Here is a 22,632-nt window from a genome sequence, read left to right on the forward strand (position 1 = left end):
CAATTTAGGATTTTGGGACTTTCCAGAGTTTAAGAAGTTTGGATCTTGAAGAAGGAAAGTGTTTGTTAAATTTTCTCCCAGCTATACTTAGATTTATGAGTCATTTATGTGCTCAGCTAAAACTGATCAATCCCTGTCGCCTTTGTGTCAAACCAATGGATCGGTATTTGCAGACTGAGTTTCGGTGAGGTCAGTGCTTCAGTACGGGTCTTCATTAAATAGTTTACATGTTCAGCCTTTTGTTGTGAACAGCTGGTCTGAACTGGGTCTATAATATACATCTGAGAAATGTTCTGGTTGTTTGTGGTGATGAGATATATACACATACAGTATATATATTTTTCATATCCCAGTTTGATATAATGTTTGCACTTTCTGTGCAAATCTTAACACCTTGTGTAAAATTTAAGACTGAGATCGATTTAAACCTTTTTAGCTGTCCAGGTTTAGCATTTAGTTTGAGTTACTGTTTGGAATGATGTCATAAATTATGAATGGAAGTACTTTAGTCTCTAATTATTTCCTAAGTAATTATGAAATAATAGCCCCTGGCCAAATATCGCTGAAAGAAAAAAAAAATGCCAGTGGATCAAGTTTTCTGCTTTTTTGATTTGGATTTTGTTCTAGTTTTGCTAAAACTGTATTTTAAGTTTCTCCTTTACATAAAAGGGGATAATAAAGATACTTATGCACATCAAAACGACTCAGAAACTGTAAACCAGTGAAAGTAATATTACATTTATATATTTGTTTTACACATTATTACTTGTCTGATGTGATTTAAAACAACCATTATCATTGATACTCACCCGTGTGCTGATTCTGCATTATACTCGCTTTATGATGCCAGTGCACGTCTTGCACCTGTTTGACTAAGAGCTTGTGAACCACATCTTCATGCTGTAATACCGTGTTTGCTTGTCTGCATTTGAATGAGTGCAAGGCATTAAAGAATGAAAGTTACTTCAAGGCTTTGTGGGGTTAGAAGGAAAGCATTGATCTAGAAATGTCACAGGTTGTTCCTGGAATTGTGAAAATCATGAGTTTTCAGGTGAAATGGGAATTCCTGAAAAACCTTTCTGTTTTTTTTAGACTTTATGCAGCTAACTTTTTATTTGATTTATTTTTCTCCTCACTTTTTTCCCTAATGCTTTCTTGTCCACTTTTGTCAGGTTGTTTAGCCGTCTGTCTGTCAGTCTTCACCACTCTGACTGTGGGACTTACAGCACATATTTTGCACATTATTCCATCCAGTTGGTCACAGCATTCAGCATATTCCCTGCCTGCCATTATCTTACACTCAGCTGGTTTGTGCTGAACTGTCTACAGGCTGCCTTTGACTTGTTTTCAAACTTTTTTTTTCTGGGTCCTGATTGGCATGATGCCCCTTTTTTCCCCTCTATTTTTCTTCATTGCTCATGTGCTGCTATGATTGTTATGTGTTTAGTGTCCTTCAGGGAAGTATGTTAATCATTGGTAGAATTTCCTTGGAGTCTTCAGTCTCCATCGCTCGTGGTATTTCTTAGTTTTTTTGTTTTTCTTCTCTGATCATGATTCGGTGACAATTTGAGCAGCACAAAGCGTCTTTAAGACAGATGATGTCTGAGAAAAGAAAAGCAAGAGAGAAGACGGAAGAAGTGAAGCTTTGCACATGAAATTCTCCTTTTTTATCTTATCAGTCACGTACACGGTGGTGCCTTCCACCCAGCTCTGTCCTGTAGGGAGTTTCTCTAAGTTTCTCCCGTCTCTGGTTAATTGGTACCTCTGTCCCTTAATCAAACCTGGTTCAAAGGAATTTCATTTGGAAAGACAAGAAGAAACATCTTCACTGAAAACTCTCTTATCAGCTCTGTAAGTATAACACTTGCTGAACGAATGAAACCTTCATTATCAGTTCACTCTCCCCAGTAAACAAGCGAAAGTTTTATTTTCCGACACAACTCCTCCCTTTTGATTACTTGAGAATCACCTTAAAAAAAACTTTGCGCTAGAAAAAACAAATGCATAGTGAACATAAGTAAGAAAAGCTTGTTACATAAAGTTTAAAAATAACAACACCTTAGGTAAATGGAAAATCTTAAAATGTATGCAAAAACTTGAAACAGAGTTAATGAGAAATAAAAGTAAAATAAGAAATAAAAATGATTAATACAATATATGTAAAATAAATGCAACATAATATAAAGAATTTGATTAAGAGATCATCATAGGGAATTGTTCAGACTCGAGTGCTACATTTTGGTTCACTGGTTAAAAATTCAACAAATCAGTCCCATAATGTTTTACCTGAAATTAAAAAGACATATGTCTATGTTCAGTGTGCATTTCCAATAAAAAACAACCAGGAAAAAGAAATATAATAATTATTAAAAAACAAAAACAAAAAAAAAACAGTGTGTCCTAAGAACACAAACAGTTTTTGGCCTTATTTAATTCAAATCCCCTTTTTTGTATTCACTAAACAATGTTGCTATTGGAAAAGGAAAAATATATTTTAATTTCAAACAATTTAAGAGGAGGAAGACAGGATATATTTTTGCTTGTCACATTTTTATTAAATGTTTTAAAAAGTATTATTTTCTACAACATCTGCACATAGACATTTTTATTCATACAACAGTGGCAGATAATCTTATAAGTTTACATTATATTCATTTGAGTGTGGCCATGTTTACATTTGTTTGATAATACTTTAACAGTGTTATATTTTATAGACTAAAAAATAAATACAGTTGTGTATTTGTGCTTAAGATGTACTAAAAGGTGTTTAGGGAAAATCTTTCGTTTTGGGAAAGAGCGATGCACTGAATCAATCAGAGAAACGCGCATTTGTATTTAGATATTTTATTTAGAAAATCTGAGTAAATATCAGCGTCTGAGAAAAGAAAAGCAAGAGGGAAGAAGGAAGAAGAAGACGTGAAGCTTAGCACATTAAATTCTCCTTTTATGTCTTATCAGTCACGTACACAGTGGTGCCTTCCACCCAGCTCTCTCCTGTAGGGAGTTTCTCTAAGTTTCTCCCGTCTCTGGTTAATTGGTACCTCTGTCCCTTAATCAAACCTGGTTCAAAGGAATTTCATTTGGACAGAGAAGAAAAAACATCTTCACTGAAAACTCTCTTATCAGCTCCATAAGCATAACATTTGCTCAAAAACCTTCTCTATCAGTTCATTCTTCCCAGTAAATAAGCAAAAGTTTCATTTTCCAAGACAAAGGCTAATGCTTAAGTCTGTGATATTTCCTTCCTCCTGCTCTGGAGCCGTGTCTCGCTCACAGCAGCACACAGGCTCCGCCTTTGGCCTCTATGTAGTTTGGGTCGAGATCGTTGGGCAGCTTGCCGCCCTCGCCCCAGATGTTCATTTCTCCAAACACGCCCGTCTCTATCATCTCTTCCTGCCAGGGAATTGGGATGTTTCCAGAAGCGAAGTCACTGTAAAACTCTGTGTCCTTGTCGTCCAGGACCACGCCTTTGATTGTGCTGAACACGCCCACTTCATCGATGTCTTTGGCGTAGACCATTTTGGGGTCAGGAACAAACGGTGGAGGCAGCACGCCTTCAAATGGACAAACAAGGGAGAATAATCAGTTTTACTTTAGCATATCCATGTTTTTTTTTTTTAAATCTACTTCCATTTGCATATTAGAGATGTTTATTTTAGTTGAGCGCAGTTGATTTGACCTGCTTCCAGGCGGCCCCAGTTAATTTCTTTGAAGAATGGCTGATTTTTGAGCTCTGTGCATTCATTGTCTTTGAAGCCCAGTCGTTTTGCCGGGTCCTTCTCCATCAGACCTTCACAAAGGTCCTTGCTTTCCTTGCTGAAGCTCGGCGGGTAGGAAACAGGATCATTCAAGGTTCTTCTAGCAACCTCGTCATTTTCCACCTGAACAAAGAGAAAACGCTTTTTATATGCTGCCTGGTCACATTACAACTATAAGTGTATTTTTAGGATTTTATGTGACAGACAAATATGGTTTTATCATCTTTGGCTTTGTGGGTTTCTGTCACTCTGTGCTTTCATTATTCTGTCAATTTTAAAGTTGTATTATGTGTTTTCCAGGCCACAAAGTGCCATTTTATAGAGCAATCAAGTAATTATGTTAACTGCAATTGTAAAAAAAACAACAAAATAACAAAAAACAGAGCTCTAGATCTCGAATATGACTAAAAAATAAGTTTTACTTGGTAATTTAATGCCTTGGAAGTCACTTTAAAAACTTCTGCTCTTTCTAAACCTCTGCCTTCAGGAAGTAATCACAGCAGCATTTCACTGAGACATAGCTCTTATATTACTATGCACAGTAATAGTAATATATTACGCCTTGCAGCTGGCTAGTCTGAAGGAGCTGAGTGGGAGAGTCGTGAAGGTAAAGTGCTCTGTGAGGCGGAAGCAGCACGTCTAAGGCGGCGCTAGATCCATCATGGCATTTTGCATCGTTTCTTAATGGTTGCCCCGGGAGATTGAAGGATTTCTCAAACACTCCAGGTATGTTTTTGATGAGGGAATAACATGAAAACATGATGTAAAGCTCAAAAAAGTCCATTTTACATAATGCTGCCCCTTTAAAGTTGAAATTGTCATTTTCTTTAGATCTTCTGCCCTGTTTCATTGTGTAGACTCTTTCCTTGAGATCTGTGTTAAACTAAGTTCATGTTTCCTGTTTCTGAATTTCTTTGTCAGCTTTGGGTCAGTCATTTCTCGTATTTCTGTTTAACCTCAGTTCCCTTCACGGCTGACATTCACTTTGCTAATAGTGAACTATCATCTGTGTTGACTCTAGTAATCACTATCATCTCTCGTTGTTCTGTTGCTGCCGTCCCTCCTGTGTGTTTTTCCATTAAATCTCTGTTGCTGTGAGTCCTTCACAGACCACTAACTTAACATGACAAATAGAAGCAATTCTTCTCATCTACACCGTTTCAGCTAATTAAAGTCTGAAAACTCCAAAAGTAATTTTGTAATTTTGTGTTTTTATGATGTAACGCACTTTGATCTGCCTTTCTGCTGAAATATGCTGGACAAATAAACTTGGTCGTTTGATTGATTTAACTTTATAGATAAATCTACCAAATGAGCAAAGTACCTTTTCTCCTCTTACTCTAAATGGACCTTTAGCAGCAATCATCTCGTACACGGTGACACCCAAAGTAAAGTAGTCCACCGTGTAGTCATAGTCTATCTTCTGTAGCAACTCTGGAGCCATGAAACCTTTAGGAATGAAAGCAAGATGATTCTGAATTTACAACGCAATATTTATTTTATCTGGACAGATTTTGACGGCACTTTTATTACTTCGCATTTACCTGGAGTCCCAGCGAAGCCTGTAGTTTTATCTTTTCCATGTGGAAGCTCAACAGCAAGACCCAAGTCTGACAGCCGGACATGACCTGAGCACAAAGGTTGTGGTTTCAATGTTAGAGATGAGAGCCAGACAACACAGTTAAATATTGAAAAGACGTGAATCACTTGGTAACATGGATTAAATGGCCGACCTGCGTCGTCCAGCAGGACGTTCTCTGGCTTCAGGTCCCGGTAGATGATCCTGTGCTGATGAAGATGCTCCAACCCACAGATGATCTGAGCTGTGTAAAACCGTGCTCTCTTCTCATCAAAACCTGGATTTTTCTCATCCACGTTATACATGTGAAACCTGAGGAATGAAGAGCGGATGTAATATTGATTATAGGAAAAATATAGGAAATCATTTTTAGGTAATTTAGCATCCTTAAAAGCGCAGCCAATAACATCTGTTTAGTTAGCATATTACCTTAAGCTAATTGAAAGGATTTTACTCTGATCTCAAAGAAACTTTTTGACTGCAGGATTATTCTATGACATGTTTCTCTCTAGTCCTGCGGAGTGTTTAGAAAGAGTACCTGAGATCTCCCCCATTCATAATGGTCATGACCAGACAAAGGTCAGTCTTGGTCTGGAATGCATAAGCCAGTGTCACTATAAAGCGGCTGTGAACTTTAGCAAGGATACGCTTCTCCACAATCGCCCCCTAAAAAAAAAAACGGAAACGGCATTAATCAGCACTTCCAGGAATAGTCAATGTTGTCTGTTTCACAGAACTACACACCCTACTGTTCAGCATGTCAGACCTTTTTCCCCCTCGTTGAGCCGCCTTTGAAGATTTCTCCTTGAGGAACGTGAATTACAGGCGTTTCTATGAGATTTATTAACAACTCTTCTTTTAGATACTTTGCAAGAATTACTTAAGGAAGAAGCTTCACTTTTAACAGAACAAATATATTTTATTGTCAGCTTGTCTGTGGTAAATGCACGAGTTATCTTTTTGCTTTTTCTTAGATATGATTCATATTAAGATATTTCTCCTCACAAAACCGCATTATATAGTCGAACAAATGGTATTCAAGTCACAAGATCCTTGTGCTGAAGGGGTGCGTTTGAGCTGAGTTCAGTTCTTATTATTAAGTCCAGTAAGTAAATTTGAACACAGAAACCACTGTTGTGGTTTGGAAAAAAATGAAAACAATTTGGGCTGAAAATAGAGCGATCTGTGTACTTGCAAATTGCAAACAAAACATCACTATTTGATAAGTTCGGAAAATATTCACGCTATTTCAGTACAGAGTTCAAAAGGCCTTTAATAGGAGGGGATTGTACACTGCTCAAAAAAATAAAGGGAACACTTAAACAACACGATATAACTCCAAGTAAATATAACAATATAACTCCAAGTATATTTAAGGGTTTAAGAGGTTGAAAACAAAACCACACCACTATTTTCAAAGTTGTGTGTATAGAAAAAGTAGTAATTTTTCTAAACTGGTCTATCTCTAAAATCCCCTATGAAACACAAAGAAGTTTTGTGTGTTTAAATGACAAAATGTGACAAATTTAAAGGGACATAAAGAAAGCGCCTCAATTTCTCTTGAAGTTGCCAAGAGAAAACATTTTTAACAAAGGATTTTTAACATTTTATACAATAGAAGTTACTGCTTTACCTCGTAACCTTTGCGTTTCTTAAGTCTCTTCTTCTCCAACTTCTTGTTGGCGTACATTTTGCCCGTTGCTTTCGCCTGACAGGCAAACACTTCCCCAAACCCTCCTTTACCTAGAACCCTGAAGTCCATGAACCACTCTTCATCAAAGGGCTGGCTCTCCAGCCATTTGAACTGAACGAAACGCAGGAAGAACATGCTGCTCTTGAACTCGTCTAAGGCCTTCTTCTCCAGATGTTGGAGCAGCTGCTGCTCACTTTCCTTGAACAGGTCAGCACGGACGTTCTTTAGGTCTTCTTTGACGCGAATGATGGCCTTCTCCACAAGGAAGCTGCAGAAATGCTTTGAAGTTGTCTCATAATACGTGTTGACCATTCTCCGGGCCTTCTGCAGCCTGTCGCTCTCCTGGCTTATCCCATAGTCTTCTATGTCTTTCCACAGCTCTCCTGCATCTTTGTGGGTGGCGCTGCTCTGGAGGAACTGCTGAAACAAGTGCTTGCCGATGGGCTGTTTGGTACACATGCTTTCAAAGGTTGTGTCTACAGTGGTCTTAATGTGTTGGCAGTCTCTGATGTGAGGAAGTTTCAGCCTGGCACGCATTTTCTTGTCCCGCATGGCGGCTGCTGCACATCCATCCGCGCCGCCCCGGGCTGACACGTAAGCTGAGTTTGCTACAACAGTTTCCAAACCACCGATGTCCATCGCTTTACCTTTGTCAAGAGAAGGAGGATAGGAATATAAAGCACAAGTAGTGTCTTTAAAGGGCTTTGAGCTTAGAAAACTACCATCATTTGTTACATGGGCACTCTTTCCTGATTGCTTAAACAGTAGCCACTGTTTTTCTATATTCAGCTCTTTTCAAACTAAAAGCCAATGGATGATTCGTAATCCTGGACATAAATCCTGAAAAATTATTTTAAAGATTAAAATAATGGGGGCGCCATTAATGACGTTTAACCCTCCTAGTCATTGGGACGTAAAAAATTTAATTTACATTTTTTATGACCACTGAAAAAACCTACAAACAAAAAAACAATAAAATGAATGTGTAAAATGAACCATTTTCAATGTATATGTAGAGTTCACCTATTAAGACAAATAGAACAAGTTTCATGCACAAAAAATCCTTCCAACTATTTAAAAAAAATGTTTTAACAGGTCAATTTCACCCGCAACTTAACAGGAGGGTTAAAACTATGCTGGTGATTAGGGAAACATTTTGTGCAGTGATTAATTCAGCCACAAACAATAATTATCATATTTAGTTGAAAGCAAAGATGACATAAGAAGGGAGCTGAGAGATACAACTTTATTTGAGATACAATTTTCACATCTACTGCATTTCTCTATGTGACGGATATGTTTTATCTAACATTCCCACCTTCATTTTCTGGAAAGTTTTTCTCGGATTCCTCTGCCGTTATCTTTCCCTTCTCCAGCAGCTGTTTCTCAGGTCATGGTGACTGACCTCATTTCATTGTATTCCTCCTTAGATATTTATGTTACAGTTACAAACGGTGTATTTTAGTAACGTGTCATATGATTCAAATGTTGGAAGTAGAGCGTAGGTAACTTCAGATTCATAAATCAAAATGATTTGAGTGTGAAGTAAGTCCTCTGGCACCATTTATTAATTTATTAAGACAAATTATTCACCAGTCTTTTCAATGACAACTGGAGTCAGGCACCAAGTGGATATAAACGATGAATGGTTGACCTTTTGGGGTAGCACTGTTTCCATTAAAGATCAGACTTCATATTGTGACAACATTTAGAAAACCTGGTAATTCTGCTGAGATTGTAAATGTTTCTGCTTCACGTTCAGGCGCCTCCTTTGAAAACTGAACACACAAATGGGAAACATAATTTAAGATGCTTATTTCAACTGTGCTTCCAAAATACCTTTATGATTCCTTAGATACTCTTTAAGTATTTAAAGGGTATTTAAATACTTAAATAAGTCTCTAACATATTAGCAACTTATCTCTAATATATTAATCCAAAGGTCTGCTGCCTAATCTACTCCTGGACACCTGCTTTAAAGTACAGATTAAGGTAATGGACCTGGTGTTAAATCATGCTGGGATCTGCTGCACTCTGCTGTTCACAAGTCAAACACGAATGATCGCTTCCGACAAAACAGAAACATCCGTATTTATATAGAGTCATGTGGAAAAATTAAGGCACCCTTTAAACAATCAGTGCTTTCAAAAGCATAGAAAGTTGTTTATTACAGGTTAGAGAGAGAGGGAGAAGATACATAGTTTTAGTCAATAAATTAAAGAAGAAAAAATATTGTATTTTAACTGAGGAAAGCGTTAGGACATCATACCACCTTATTACTCCCTTTGGTGAAACTGTCTTTTGTGAGACTCGTCCTGTAGCGACACACTAGTCTCTCGCATCAGTTGTGTTCACATTCCTCTCTACGATGTTTGTTTGGGATTCTTGTGAATGTAAACAAGCATTTCATTCTCAGCTGATTTTCTTCATCTAGATTGGTTTCCTGTATACCTCACAGCTTTTTTGTTTGTTATTGTTTAATTTTTTTAAAAAACATTTGTTTAATTAGTTTAATTAGCAATCATCAGTTCATAAATGTTAAATAGTTTAGGACTGCAACTATTTTATTTTTACCTTGCAAGACTAAAACAAAGGGGCAGTCGATCACATATCTTTTAAAATCAAACTATTTATTTTTTTTTTTTGCTTTTGCGGTTTCTATAAAAAGACATTTTATTATTAAAAAACATTTCTTTGAGACAGCTGAGCATGAGGTGTAATGTGGATCAGTGGATCAGCAGGGCACTCTGAGTGTTTCTTTCATTCCTGACCCGGTGCTGCTGGAGCAGATAGTAACACGCTGGCCTCTGCAGGTGCCTTTAATCCATTTAACCTTGACCGTTAACACCACAGCTTTCCGTATGAATGACTGATCTTCACGTTAATTACCCTTAATGAACCGATGGCTGTTAATTAGCCCAAATTATGTGGCTCTCTGAGACCAAGCCTGACTGTGCTGTTTTAGTTTTACGCAATTATAAAAGATAAACAGAAAGCAATCTGTTTTGATTGATGTTCAATCACTTTGCCTGGATTTTATTTCAACATATTTATCACAATGAATAAAATCATCAGCAAAACCAGGAAATGTTGTGATTTTTTTTTTTTGATTTTGCAAAGATTGTTCTCTTCATTGTTACATACCTGAGACAAAGTAAGTAGTACTTACCGTGTTGTTTTTCTTCCGCTCCTGGAAATTTAGGATTTTAGATCCAAAACCGTAAATATTTTTATCCCTATTTGCTGTTTTCTTCTTCTTTTTTTTTTAGATAAATCAGGACAAGCAGAAATGATCTCTGTCCTGTCAGAGCGCTCCTCTCATCTCCTCTTCCTGCAGTGGGATGTGGTGGGAAGGTGAAGACTTCAGGCTGAGGTTCACTCTGCTCTTAAGATCCCGTTTGGCAGCTCACTGGCTGCTGAGGATTACAGCCGGATAATAAAAAGGCGGAAGCGACTTGGCACACACAGAAAGAGCCATGGTCACAGGAAATCCAGCTCATGGGACGGTTTTTCTAAAGAGTGTAGTGTCCTGGGTTTTTACAATCATCCAATCAATCTTCAACAGGACCATCTGATGCATTTATCTGATCATTTCCACCCGAATTCTTATTTAATGATATTTTTTAGATCCTAACGAGGCAATAAAATTAGCAATAATGTGATTTCAGTTTGATGCCACGGAGTGGGGTGATTGAACCAATGCGGATCTGACCCTTGAAGGTTCAGACAAATTCACATCCTCACGAGGATTCAACATAACCTTTGAATTTCTCTCTGCCTACAGTATGCCTCTCAGTAATAAAGTGAAGACTTTGAATTTAATGAAAATGCTTCTGCTCTCCTTACATCGTTTGTGTGTTTTTAAAAAGGAGGACATCGGCATTAAGAGGGTACGTTTCAGGTGAGAGGATTTAGTGGGTGGTTAAGGAATCGGAGAAGAGGGATTTAGATCACATTGCTAAAGAGGACACAGTGATAGCACAGGACACAAAGAGGCCCAATAAAGTAGCTCATAATAATTCATTACAATAAAGTAAGGAGAATTCAATTTACACACTAAAATGATATCAAGTTACATCTCCAAGTCGTTAACTGATCACAAAATCTGAAGTGAAAAGAAAATGTTTTCATTTAATTTAACTCAGTAAAAAACATAATAAGGATATTGCTTCATACAATTTTGCACATTATAAGATTAAATGTTCTGGTACATTGCTCTTCAAATCAACATAAAACATGTTTTATTTTCCAGTCTAATCAGCTCAGGGACACGTCAAACCTACTTAACCAGGCGGGGTTAGCAAGTAAAGTGGCCATGTATAAATGTGACAATCCCGCTTTCATTTTATAATTCCAATGTGAGTAAAGTAAGTAAGTAAAGTTTATTTATAAAGCGCTTTTCACAGAAATAAAATCACAAAGCGCTGTACAATAGAAATCAGCCTTAAAACCATACAAAACACAAAACCAGCATAAGAAACACAATAAAATCAAGAGATAAAAGCCTGGGTAAATAAAAAAAATGTTTTTAAAAACTTTGTTAAAACCCTCCACAGAGTCAGCAAAACAGAGCTGCAAGGGCAAACTGCTCCACACCGACTGAAAGGCCTTTGTCTCCTATCGTCAGAGGATATATCAGTGTTTAATAATGCCCTAAAGTTAAAAGAAGAAAAGAAAACTCCCATGACAATTGTTGACATTGTTGTTGCTATAGTGTTTGCACGTCCGTCAACTGATTATATAGATGTAATTAAATGAGGTTTTGGACGTCAGCGCTCCGACTCCAACACTAATCTGTCATGAACTCAATGAGACTAACCTGGTAACCTCTGCTGAACTCACTTTGGTTCACTCTGATTAGTTTGGAGAAAAAGACTGCAGAATGTGCCCCCTTAATAAACCGTTGACATTTATTTAATCCAACTGATGGATTTATATTATTGGGGCAGAGGTTGTAGTTTTTAAAAAAAAAAACTGTTTAAAGATCATGACCCTCTTGGATTATAGGAGAAACTAAAAGGAGTCTCATTATGCTTCACAGTTTAATTTAGTCTTACCACCCTGCAATGAGATAGCAGTGGTAAAGCTGGACTGATACAAATAATACATTTTATCCTAAGTCTTACTTGTCTGATCATCTAAGCTTTAGGTCAGTTTTAAATTCAAGCTTTAGCTGCCATTAGGTTACACTTTATTCGCTTTAAACCATTTTTTGAGTTGGAAACTCAACCCAGTGCGCTGGGTCACGAACTGATCTAAATAGTGTGAAATAAACCCAAGCCTGAATCAGTTCATATTACACACTGGCTCATTTCAAAAACAGCAGTCTTTTATTACATTGAAGTAGTTTGTAGTTTTGAATTGACTGTTTTCCCAGTTTAGCCAGTGATGCTGTTGTAGGTCTTCCTCTATGCGAGCAAGCTATAGACAATTTATTACTACTTTAGAATGTATAACTACTTTATTATAATGAAAATTATGATTAATATCTATTTATTTTCTTTCTTTTTTGAGCCTGTTCGGTTTGAGGTACAGGTGGCTGCCTGTCGCCCCCTAGTGTGAAGGAATGGTGGCCAACTAAGGTCAAAAGTCAATATTTGGCTTTCCACTTTCGAACGCTTTTCTTCACCACCATCATTTTACTTTGGTAAACTTGGGTTGACTTTATTTTTCTTTTTTGGAGGATTAATGTACAGAGCAGCAAAATGTGTTTTAAGTGCATATGAAGCGCATACATTTATTTATAAAACACTGTCCAATTTTACACTCTGCTTTGCAGCTTTTGTTTTAGTTACTTTATGCACGATTCTATAAATATAATAAATATAATCTGTAACAAGACAAAGCCTGTAAATGGGCTACGATAAGGTTTAGATAAAGACGTGTTATGACGAACACTCGTATTGTTTCGGTTTTTTAAGATGAGATGTTTAAGGAAAAGATGAAATGTGGGTTAAAAACTGGGTTGGACGTAAATGTGGGTTTGATGTAACTGTATCGTGTGCCACAGAAACAGAGAGCAAGAAGGTCCTGTTTATAGTTATGATGGGTTATAGTTAATGTTGCCGCTATTCTTTTGATTATGAAAGCATGGAAAGTAGTGACTTTATTTCTTCTCTCTTCGTTTTTATCTGTCATTTATATTTCTTAATATATGACCTAAAGATACAAAATTGATTAAATTCAATCGGAAATTACATAGAATAAGAATTTAATTCAGATACATTTGTGAAGTAGCCATTTTCTTTCCCCGCATTCAGCGGATATTTCGCGTTTGACCTTTTCGTTTATCAAAATTCCGACAGTACAGGAAGCTCGTGAAGCAGCAACGTCTGCGCGCTTCAGTTAGCGGCCATGTATCTGCGGCTTGTGATATTACGGCGGATGGGGGAGTTGTACAGTAAAAGTGGGCGGGGTCATCGCAGCTGAGAAAGATGTCACAAACATGAAGGACAGAAACCAGCGTTAGCGACCCCGAACTCCGCCGCTGCCCGTTGTGTCGATCTGACCGGGATGGACTTCGTCTTGAGCGGCGTGGCGGCCTGCGGAGCGTGTCTCTTCACCAACCCGCTGGAGGTCGTCAAGACGCGGATGCAACTTCAAGGGGAGCTGAAGAGCCGCGGCACCTACCAGGTTTACTATCGCAACGTTTTCCACGCTTTCTACACTATCGGTAAAGTGGACGGACTGGCCGGCTTGCAGAAAGGGCTGGTCCCCGGACTGTTTTATCAGTTCTTCATGAATGGAGTCCGGCTCGGCTCCTACGCCATCATGGAGTCGGCAGGTTACATCCACACCAACGGAAGGGTCAGCGCGGTGAAAACCACGTTAGCGGGAGCTAGTGCTGGGGTGGTGGGCGCCGTCATGGGCAGCCCTGTGTACCTGGTTAGTAGCTGACTTCACTTTGAACAAGTCAGGTGTCACCTCTGACTTATAACGATGAACTCTGCACACTGACAGGTGAAGACTCATCTGCAGAGTCAGTCTACCTCCTCCATCGCAGTGGGACATCAGCACAGACACGAGGTTAAACACAGTGACACAAAGTGACGGTGACAATGTAAATGCAGTTTTCTCATGTGTTCCTTCTTCTCCGGTCAGGGGATGATCCATGCTCTCAAAGTCATCTACAGGCAGCACGGCATTCTGGGACTGTGGAGGGGCTCCAGTGCTGCTGTACCAAGGGTCAGCGTAGGCTCTGCAACCCAGCTCTCAACTTTCTCCTCCTCTAAGGAGCTAGTCGTCGACCTAAAGGTTAGAAAATATTCGTTCGTAGGGTTTTATGAAGATGGCTTCCTGCCAAGATGTAAAATTCTGTTTTATAAGCTTCCTAGGTGTGTGCATGTTTTATAAATGGCGTCACTGTTTGAAAGTATCTGGGTTAACTGACCATATAACTTGAAAGAGATGTCTGAGTAAACTCTAGCTGAAGGGAGTCCTTGATACCCCAGAGGTATTCTGGTGATTAAAGAGTGTTATCTTTACTTGACAGGAAGAAGTTTAGGAATTATTCAACCATTTGCAAAGTTGTGTAACTTGCTCCGTTGCAAAAAGTCATCGGGGCCGAACCCCTCCTCCCAACATCCCAGCCTACACTGACTCATTTACAAGCTGCGATACATCTGAAATACAGGACAGCCTTGTGTTTAATGTAAACAGACTCATACGCTGCTTGCCGCTCTCTGGTCTACAACTATAACACATTTAAATAGGTAAAAGGGTTTGTTGGTGTACTGTGGATCTGTTCCCTATGGAGACTTTTATTGGTACTTCTGGTAAAGTGTGCAGTAAGCCTTACATAAATTCATCTTTTATTGCAGGAGCTATAGGCATTTTACACAGAAACATATAGAGAGGATCTAAAAAAAAAGCAGTTTGTCAGTGAAGGAACAAAAATGAAACCACCTGATCTTGCTCTTATTGACCAATATTAGAAAGCAGAGAAGTACAGACATTGTGAACTTGGGGGGGAAAAACAAAAATGAATAGTTTATTAAATTATACACTGTCAGAAGTGCTTAGTTTGTGGCTTGTATAATTGAGGCCACTACATTCTTTATGTGTGCAGCTATATTGGATAGTAAATGCAGCGTCGCTTAGCGAGTTTCACTTTTTCCAGTCGGGATACTTTCCTCAGGGAGGATTGAGAGTTGCTACTATGTGGTAAAACAACTGTGCTCACAGTTATGCACTGTGGATAATGTTTGATGCTGTGGGCCTGTTTCTCTTCCAGAGGCGAGGATGTGAATCCTATTAGACTGGATGCCGTTATGGAGTCTCTAAAATACGAGAACATTTTAAATGAAAATCTGAAGGTGCAGTTAACAAAAATAAAAATGTGAATATTTTTATTTAAGTTGGATAATGATAAACTCAATATCCAGCTCCACCCATACATTTAACCATCCAGATGGATAGAGTACTGAAATGGTTCACCAGACTCAAAATGTAGCCATCTCAGTTGCTTGTCTTAAATCTGATAGAAAACCTGTGGGGTTTAGAGAAGACATCATAAGTTTAGCCATTGACTTCCTGTGCAATTCTGCTGCTTTTGCTTTCAGCAAAGTCTGGGCTTTCTCCCATTCACTCGGATTGTTTTCGTCGATTTTTTTACCCGGCCAATCAGTGAACAGAAGGAGAAGTTGTGAACGATAATTTCCTGCGCTGTTTTAGAGTAGTAATCTGTAATTTTATCAAAGGCAGCAGAGGAAATGAACAATGTTTTTTAGTCCTAGTTGGTCACACTTCAAAGTGTTGAATGAACATTAACAGCCGCCTCGTTCGGATCAGCGTTTCTCTCTCTGCAGCAGAGGATGGTTGTTTACAGTGCAAGCAATTTCCTGCAATTCTAATTAGATTTTTCTAAAACTCTAATTACAGTATTGAAAAATGTATGTTAAGACTTCCTCCATGACTCTATCATACTGAAAACCAGTAACCAGTTGCTACTGTAGAATGCATGTAACACAGGTGCTAATTTTAGAACCAGACCTCTGTTTCACTTAGTTAAAATTAGATATAGTTGCTATGTAAGGATGGGCTCATTTCCTGCCACTGCACAGCCAGACCTCTTCTCAGAACTGCTTCAGAGCCCGCGCTCGCTCATCGCATGCCTTAACGACGTTCCCATCTCTGCAAAGGTTTTCCCGCAGGACAGCTGGTTGGTGCCTCTCAGTGCCGGCATGATCAGCAGCGTGATGGTGGTGCTGGCGATGACGCCTTTCGATGTGGTTAGCACGCGGCTCTACAACCAGCCTGTCGACCATTCGGGAAAAGTAAGTGAAATAAAAATAAAGGGAAACGAGTGGGTGTCCATTTAGGGGGAGTTTTTAGTCTGTGTTTTTCAGTAGATCGGACCAACAGATAGATGCCTTGTGTTTACGCTACACGCAGATGCTAACATCTATGATTTCGCTTACAGGTTTCATATAAATTTACCCTAAAATGTAATGTCACAGATGCCCATTTAGACACTTAGAACAGTTTTAACGTTTGAATATTAAAAGCTTGCACAATATAAAACAACAAGGCTACCAAAATAGCAGTTTCACCTTACGTCACAAGGTCTTAGTTAATATTGTAAACGAGACCAAGATAATTCATCTTTCTAAATGCAAAAAATTACCCAACAGAAATTGAGAATGAGGCAGAAAGAGTATAGGTTTAGTAAATTTCTGGTGCATCAGTCTCTTTCCAATCTGTAATTTGATCTTTACCTAAACTTTTACTTGGATTTGTCAAAAAATTAAAACTCTCTTAATTAAAGATGCCATATTTTCTGCAAATATGCACCATTGCTACAAAATGGACAAAGGGACTTATTGAGTGTCCACAGCAACGTTCTGATAAATAATATTACTTTATTTCTTTCTATGCTATGCAGACGTTTTGTCTTCATTAATGAAGATTCTGACTCTGTATTTTCTGATAGTTATTTCAATAATTTCATCCCTTGTGTGTGCCAATTGGATCCATTTAACTTGCAGCGAAAGACAGTCAGGTGATCATTTAGTCTGCGAGGCGAAGGCATCTCTGTCCTGAGGTGTGTACATGTCACACATGGTCCAGCACACACTGAGTGGAGGAAACAAGGCTTTGTTATAGTCATGAGAGGCGTTTTCAGAAATTACAAAACACACAAAGCCGTGTGAAAGCGCTGCCTGCTGAGGCTTGGCTGATTTCAAACGAGATGATCGGCAGTTTAATTTTTCTGGCTACGTTCTGAAGTGAAAACATTCCAGGTGTGAGTTTATTAGCTTGTTTGCACTTGTAAGTTGCTTCAGATGATATAATATGCTGAATGACAACTTGAGCAACGTTATGTTGATCATCAAGAATTTTTACTTTCAAATTGACTGTTTCAGGTTTTTATTAACTTAAGAAATACATTCTCTAAGGATGACTTTTTTGTTTTAGTCAGTGCCATGGATTCGTTTTTTAATCCTTGCCTAATCCTGTCAGGTTTATGTAAATTTTAGCTTTCAGGTCAGTCTGTGTGTGTGTGTGTGTGTGTGTGTGTGTGTGTGTGTGTGTGTGTGTGTGTGTGTGTGTGTGTGTGTGTGTGTGTGTGTGTGTGTGTGTGTGTGTGTATGCGTGTGTGCGTGTGTGTGTGCGTGTGCGTACGTGCCTGCGTGTGTGTGTGTGGGTGTACGTGCGTGTGCGCGCGCGCGTGTGTGTGTGTGTGTGTGTGTGGATGCTTTCGGACTCCAGACCTGCATTTACATTCGCCTCCAAATTGTTGTCGGGATTCAAAGGCACATAATGTTGTCTCTGTGCCAAATCATTTGAAAATGCAAAGGGTGTGCAAGTAACTGCTTCGTTCCTCTTGTGGGAAAGTCGTAGTTCGTTGTTAAGGCTCCATGAAGCTCTTAATCTGCAGGTTATTTATAGTGTCCATTGTCCCTTTGCTCTTCAAGGTGTTGTAAGTAAACTGTGACAGTCGTGTCATTATGTCATCTGGAGCATGAAATGTGTAAACTCAAACTCAAGGACACCTGATACTGGAGAAATGTGAGGGATAAGAAGATATCATTTCTTCTTCTGCTACTTTATTTGAGGTACTTTTTGACTCTTTTCCCCATTGTTGTAAAATTATAACCACAAACCTTTTTATCTGGTGCACCAACACAAAGTAGGGCTTTTATTTTGTTGTCGTTTCTGTTTAATAAAAACCTGAAAAGTGCGGCGTGTGCATTTGTACACAAGCCGTATATTTTGCCACGTCAGCCCAAGGTGAGTCTGTGAACATCAGTTTCTAAGGATTAGCTCCGTCTATATTTCCACGAACTCTCACCAGTTTCCACAGCATGATGCTGCCACCACCGTGTATCACCGCATGGATGGTGTGCTCAGAAGGACATGCGGTGCTAATTTCTTGCCACTCAAAATATCTTAAATGTAAGTTAATTCTTGATCACCTCTGACCAGAGCACATAGTTGCTTAGTCGTTTACGCAGCAACTTCTGACTTTTATCTACTGTATGCTTTTGTTATTATTATTATTGTTGCCTTTCACAACTTGTGTTCTTCTGTTACATAAAATACCCCTGAAAATATGTTGAGGTTTGTGTTTGTAATGTGATTTGGGGCTGAAAAGGAAAGACAGAGAGCTTCTGTTTTACCGATTTAATGCGATTTTCTCGTCTTTTTGCGCAGGGGCAGCTTTACAAGGGATTCAGTGACTGCTTCTCCAAGACTCTGAAAAAGGAGGGCCTCACAGGACTCTACAAAGGCCTGGGAGCCTCTTATTTCCGACTCGGCCCACACACCATTCTGTCCCTGTTCTTCTGGGATGAGCTGCGCAGATTGTACCAGAAGCTCAGATAACATCAGGGAATCCAAAAAAGAAAAAGGGTAACTCATTGTGCAGAGGTGAAATGAATCTTCAATCAGGGAGGCAGAGGGGAAAAACTAGGAGATTATCTGTTTACTTATTTTTACTGCAAAGGAGCGAAGGTTGCCTTCAAAACTCCCCTGACAAAACACGTTAAACTTGAAATACGCAGAAAATTAGGTCTGAAACTTCACCCAGAAGCTCAATCATTAATGGAACCGTCTTGATTTCTCTCATTGCTACGTGTGAACACACGCAGTATGTCGTATAGGGCAAACACGTCATACCCCTTATGACTCTAATTACATCATTCCAAAGCATTTCAACTGTGCACTATATGCGTTATGGAGAAAGCATCACATGAGCCCATGTTGCAGCCAAATCATGTCTACCGTCTGAATAGACTTGTGACCCCGTCTGACACGCAGTGTAATGTTGAAACATGCTTTAATTGCTGAGGGAAAATCTCTCCTCGGTGCAAGTGCTGCTTGTTAAACCAGAATTTCTTGAATTTGTTAGAGTTTCTGAAGAGTTCGTGAATGAAGTGCAAATAAGAAAGAATTGTTATGTTAAGTGGTCAAATAAAAAAGAAACTTTCGTAGAAACTAGAGGCTAAACTCTGATTCGTTGCAGGATTGTTAGTGGGGGCGGGGGGTAAAAAATGACAGAAAAGTCATTTTGAAGTGTCCACAGTGGGAGAAGTAAAACAGATCCCATGCTGATCCAGGGAAATTTTTAAAACGGGAACTGAAACTAAAAGAAATGTGTCTTCCCTTTTTCCATTCTCAGGGTGCTGTGTTTCCTGGCTACCTCTTTTATACATTATAAAATCAACAAATTTCACTGAGGCGAAAAGCCATGATGTGTATTATTAACAGAAAGGACCAAGAGTTGTATAAACTCTGTCAAAGAAACAAAAGTTGCTGGAAAAAAATGTGATTGAGTGATATAGGTTAGGTTTTTATGTCTCTGTGTCATGCAGCATCAGTATTTATTATACTTCGCAAAAACAGAAGCACAGAGTCGCATGTGATAGTTTGTTATGTTTAGGTTCACTTAAGAGTTATGTCCTGAAAATCTGAATCCAGCAGCACAAGTAGTTTCGTTTTTTCATCAGTCAGGTTCAGTTTTTCTCTAATAGTCCAGATAACTATTACAATGTCTAAAATGGCTTATTTAAATTAAAAAAAAAACATTTACAAATCAGTTCCATTTGTTTTCCATTTCTACATAAGATATTCAAATTTTCTGGCCATTCAGGCTGAAATCCAAGGATCATTTTTGATTTAAGAGTTTTAAAACTTTGCAACACATTAAACACAGTTTCTTGGCAGGAATGGTTGTGGCTCAGTTTATGTGATGTAGCCATTCAATTATTCTTTAAATTATGAAAATATGAGGTTTTGGTCATTGACGTTAGTATAAGTGGCATCTGTTGGTGATTTTTTTTTTCTTTTTTCTTTGTAGCAGATCGAGTACAGGCGTCCAGTTTTTGAGGTTTATGATGCAGCCTGACTTTTATCAGAGAAGTTTAATAATGTGAATTCATAACAGCTGTGAACACGTTGCATGTTTGTTAACCCTGAGCACTCAGCATATTATTATATACAGTTAAGCTTAGGATGAGTTCAATCAGGAAGTCGGTGAACAGGAACAAAGTTAAATTTGAGTTTAAGGTTCTCAAATTGCCAATGGTGATGAATGGACTTTTATTACTAAATTCTTGTTTTGCATAACCAGAGCATGATTTTCATTTTAGCGTAAAACCTTGTTTTCCTGTGGATGGAATTGTTTCGTTACAATTTTTCCAGATTTTCAGCAACTTTTCTGAGTACTTTTAAAAATGCCTAAACACTTGCAAGTTAGGAGACTTATTTTTGTTACTTAAAGGTATATTTAATATGATGCAATAATGATTTTTGTGCCTTAAAAGTTCATCCAGGGCATAAGTGACCATCCACTCATCCATTCACTCTGTTCATCCTTGGGTCGGGTCAGCAGGGGGATAGAGCCTGTCTCCAGCAGTCATTGGGCGAGAGACAAGTTGGACCTAAGTTGTCCACTTTTTTTATTTAAGTGACATTTCCTCTTTTTGTTACAGATTAAATAACAGCTAGAAATTTAGCAACTTTTTAAAACAAAAGTTTTGTTAAGCTGTCATCCACTCACCTTTATTATCCAGTCTGTTTCACTACCTCCAGCATCATCAGAACAACTCTCATCATGCTTTATCCTCTGAGGAAGGGTTTCCAAAGCAGATGTCTCATCTGTCAGGCAGATTTGGTGCTTTCTTGCTAACATGAAGGTTACAGGTGGTTACAGGTAGGGGTAGCCGATAAATCGACCAGCCGATAAATTGTGGATTTCTTCGGCCGGTACTTAAATGTGAAGCAGTGCTTATCCACCGATCTTATCTACCTCAGCTGCTGCGCGCCTGTGAGAGCTGCCAAAAATTGGAATCGGCAGGTCAGGCTTTTTAAAGATCGGCGATCGGCCAGAAAACTCCCGTCGGCGCACCCCTATCTCCAAGAGTCATAAATGTAATGAGCTGTTTGTGAAAGGAAGCAGGAGGTAGACTGAGATTTGTTGAAGTAAATTAGATTTCTGGCCATTTTATGCGAAGCAGACCTATTGCCATTTTCTCTACTTTTAAAAAGTAGCTTGGCTGTATCACTCAGAGCTTTTTTGAGACTATGAATGATTCCCTGTGAGGGCTCTTTGTGTATGCAAGACTATGTATTAATATTTTGTTTAGCAGAATTGTGTAAATGAAGACCAGTGTGTTACATACCTTTTAAAGACAATATGAAAGAGTATTTGCAAAACTTGAAGCATTTCTGACCAGACAGGATCACAGTCTAACATATTATATCTATGTTCCATTTTAAAAAAATACACTGAGCTATTATTAAGAGCATGCTGACAAATCATACCATTTGCTTTTATGCCGTATTGCTGAGAGCACCTCGACTTAAAGGTTACACTTCTGTCTCCTCTTGACATCTGTAGCATCCAGCGTAAAAATGTACAAAAACCTTATAATTTAGGTTCACCTCTTTGCTATTTGGCAGCAGTACAATCTCACACAGAAAAAGAACAAACTCCCACCTTTAAGTTAGCCTTGCTAAAATGGACAGTCAGTACAACGATGGAGACAGTTAAAATTATTCTGTGACAAATTTCTCAGGGAGAAATGATATTAGTCATTAGGCTTTGTACGAATATTTGTCAAGGGTACAAACAAATGTGGAGGCTGCTATTCATAGAGCCGAGCTGTTTTGGTTGTAATGTCGTAGATGCAGTCTTGAGTACTATAATCCAGCGTCTTAATCCTTAATCCCCATCGTGAATGTCTGCTTGATCTCGATCGTGGTAGTCTAAAAATACACATCGCAGCAGTGGAGGAAGAAGGTCAAAATGAACCTCTACGAAAACTAAAACTTTCAATCAAGAAGTCAGGATATTGTGCCAACTTGCTTAATAAAAGAGCAAATGTTCCTCTTTTAAGGTATTTTGCTTGTTTTACGTGCATTGTTGCAAAGACGTAAAAATACTCCATTCACACAAAATGATTTTGTCTGAAACATTCATTCATATGACAGATGCGTCTCATGTAACGTAGACAAAGCAGAGAGTTTTCAGTCAATGTGTAACAACAGACTTGTCTATGTTCTCGTGATGATGGACATGCAGAGCAAATAAAGGATTTTTGTATTGATTCCTGTTTGTCATTTTTTACGCTTTCTGTTCAAACACAGAAAATGAGCGA

The 22,632-nt window shown here is 38.5% G+C and overlaps 2 protein-coding genes across 2 annotated transcripts; one reads left to right on the top strand and one right to left on the bottom strand.

Annotated features, from left to right (window-relative positions):
* Window positions 1-2,531: 2,531 nt before the first annotated feature.
* Window positions 2,532-10,644, bottom strand: grk1b (G protein-coupled receptor kinase 1 b). Its single transcript, XM_008427663.3, has 8 exons — window positions 10,200-10,644; window positions 6,971-7,677; window positions 5,876-6,003; window positions 5,492-5,649; window positions 5,303-5,386; window positions 5,083-5,207; window positions 3,680-3,881; window positions 2,532-3,554 (listed from the first exon to the last, which is right to left on the bottom strand). Exons 2-8 carry the CDS (start codon window positions 7,667-7,669, stop codon window positions 3,271-3,273), a joined length of 1,680 nt encoding a protein of 559 aa, XP_008425885.1. The 5' UTR covers window positions 7,670-7,677; window positions 10,200-10,644; the 3' UTR covers window positions 2,532-3,270.
* A 2,705-nt stretch (window positions 10,645-13,349) lies between these two features.
* On the top strand, window positions 13,350-22,581 carry slc25a35 (solute carrier family 25 member 35). The gene is made up of 5 exons (XM_008427662.3): window positions 13,350-13,915; window positions 13,991-14,056; window positions 14,132-14,284; window positions 16,171-16,305; window positions 18,686-22,581. The coding sequence occupies exons 1-5, from the start codon at window positions 13,544-13,546 to the stop codon at window positions 18,854-18,856; spliced, it is 897 nt and encodes a 298-aa protein (XP_008425884.1). The 5' UTR covers window positions 13,350-13,543; the 3' UTR covers window positions 18,857-22,581.
* The last annotated feature ends 51 nt before the right edge of the window (window positions 22,582-22,632 follow it).

This window comes from Poecilia reticulata, chromosome 14 (genome assembly GCF_904066995.2).
Source record: "Poecilia reticulata chromosome 14, P_reticulata-male-v2, whole genome shotgun sequence".
Lineage (NCBI taxonomy): Eukaryota > Metazoa > Chordata > Actinopteri > Cyprinodontiformes > Poeciliidae > Poecilia > Poecilia reticulata.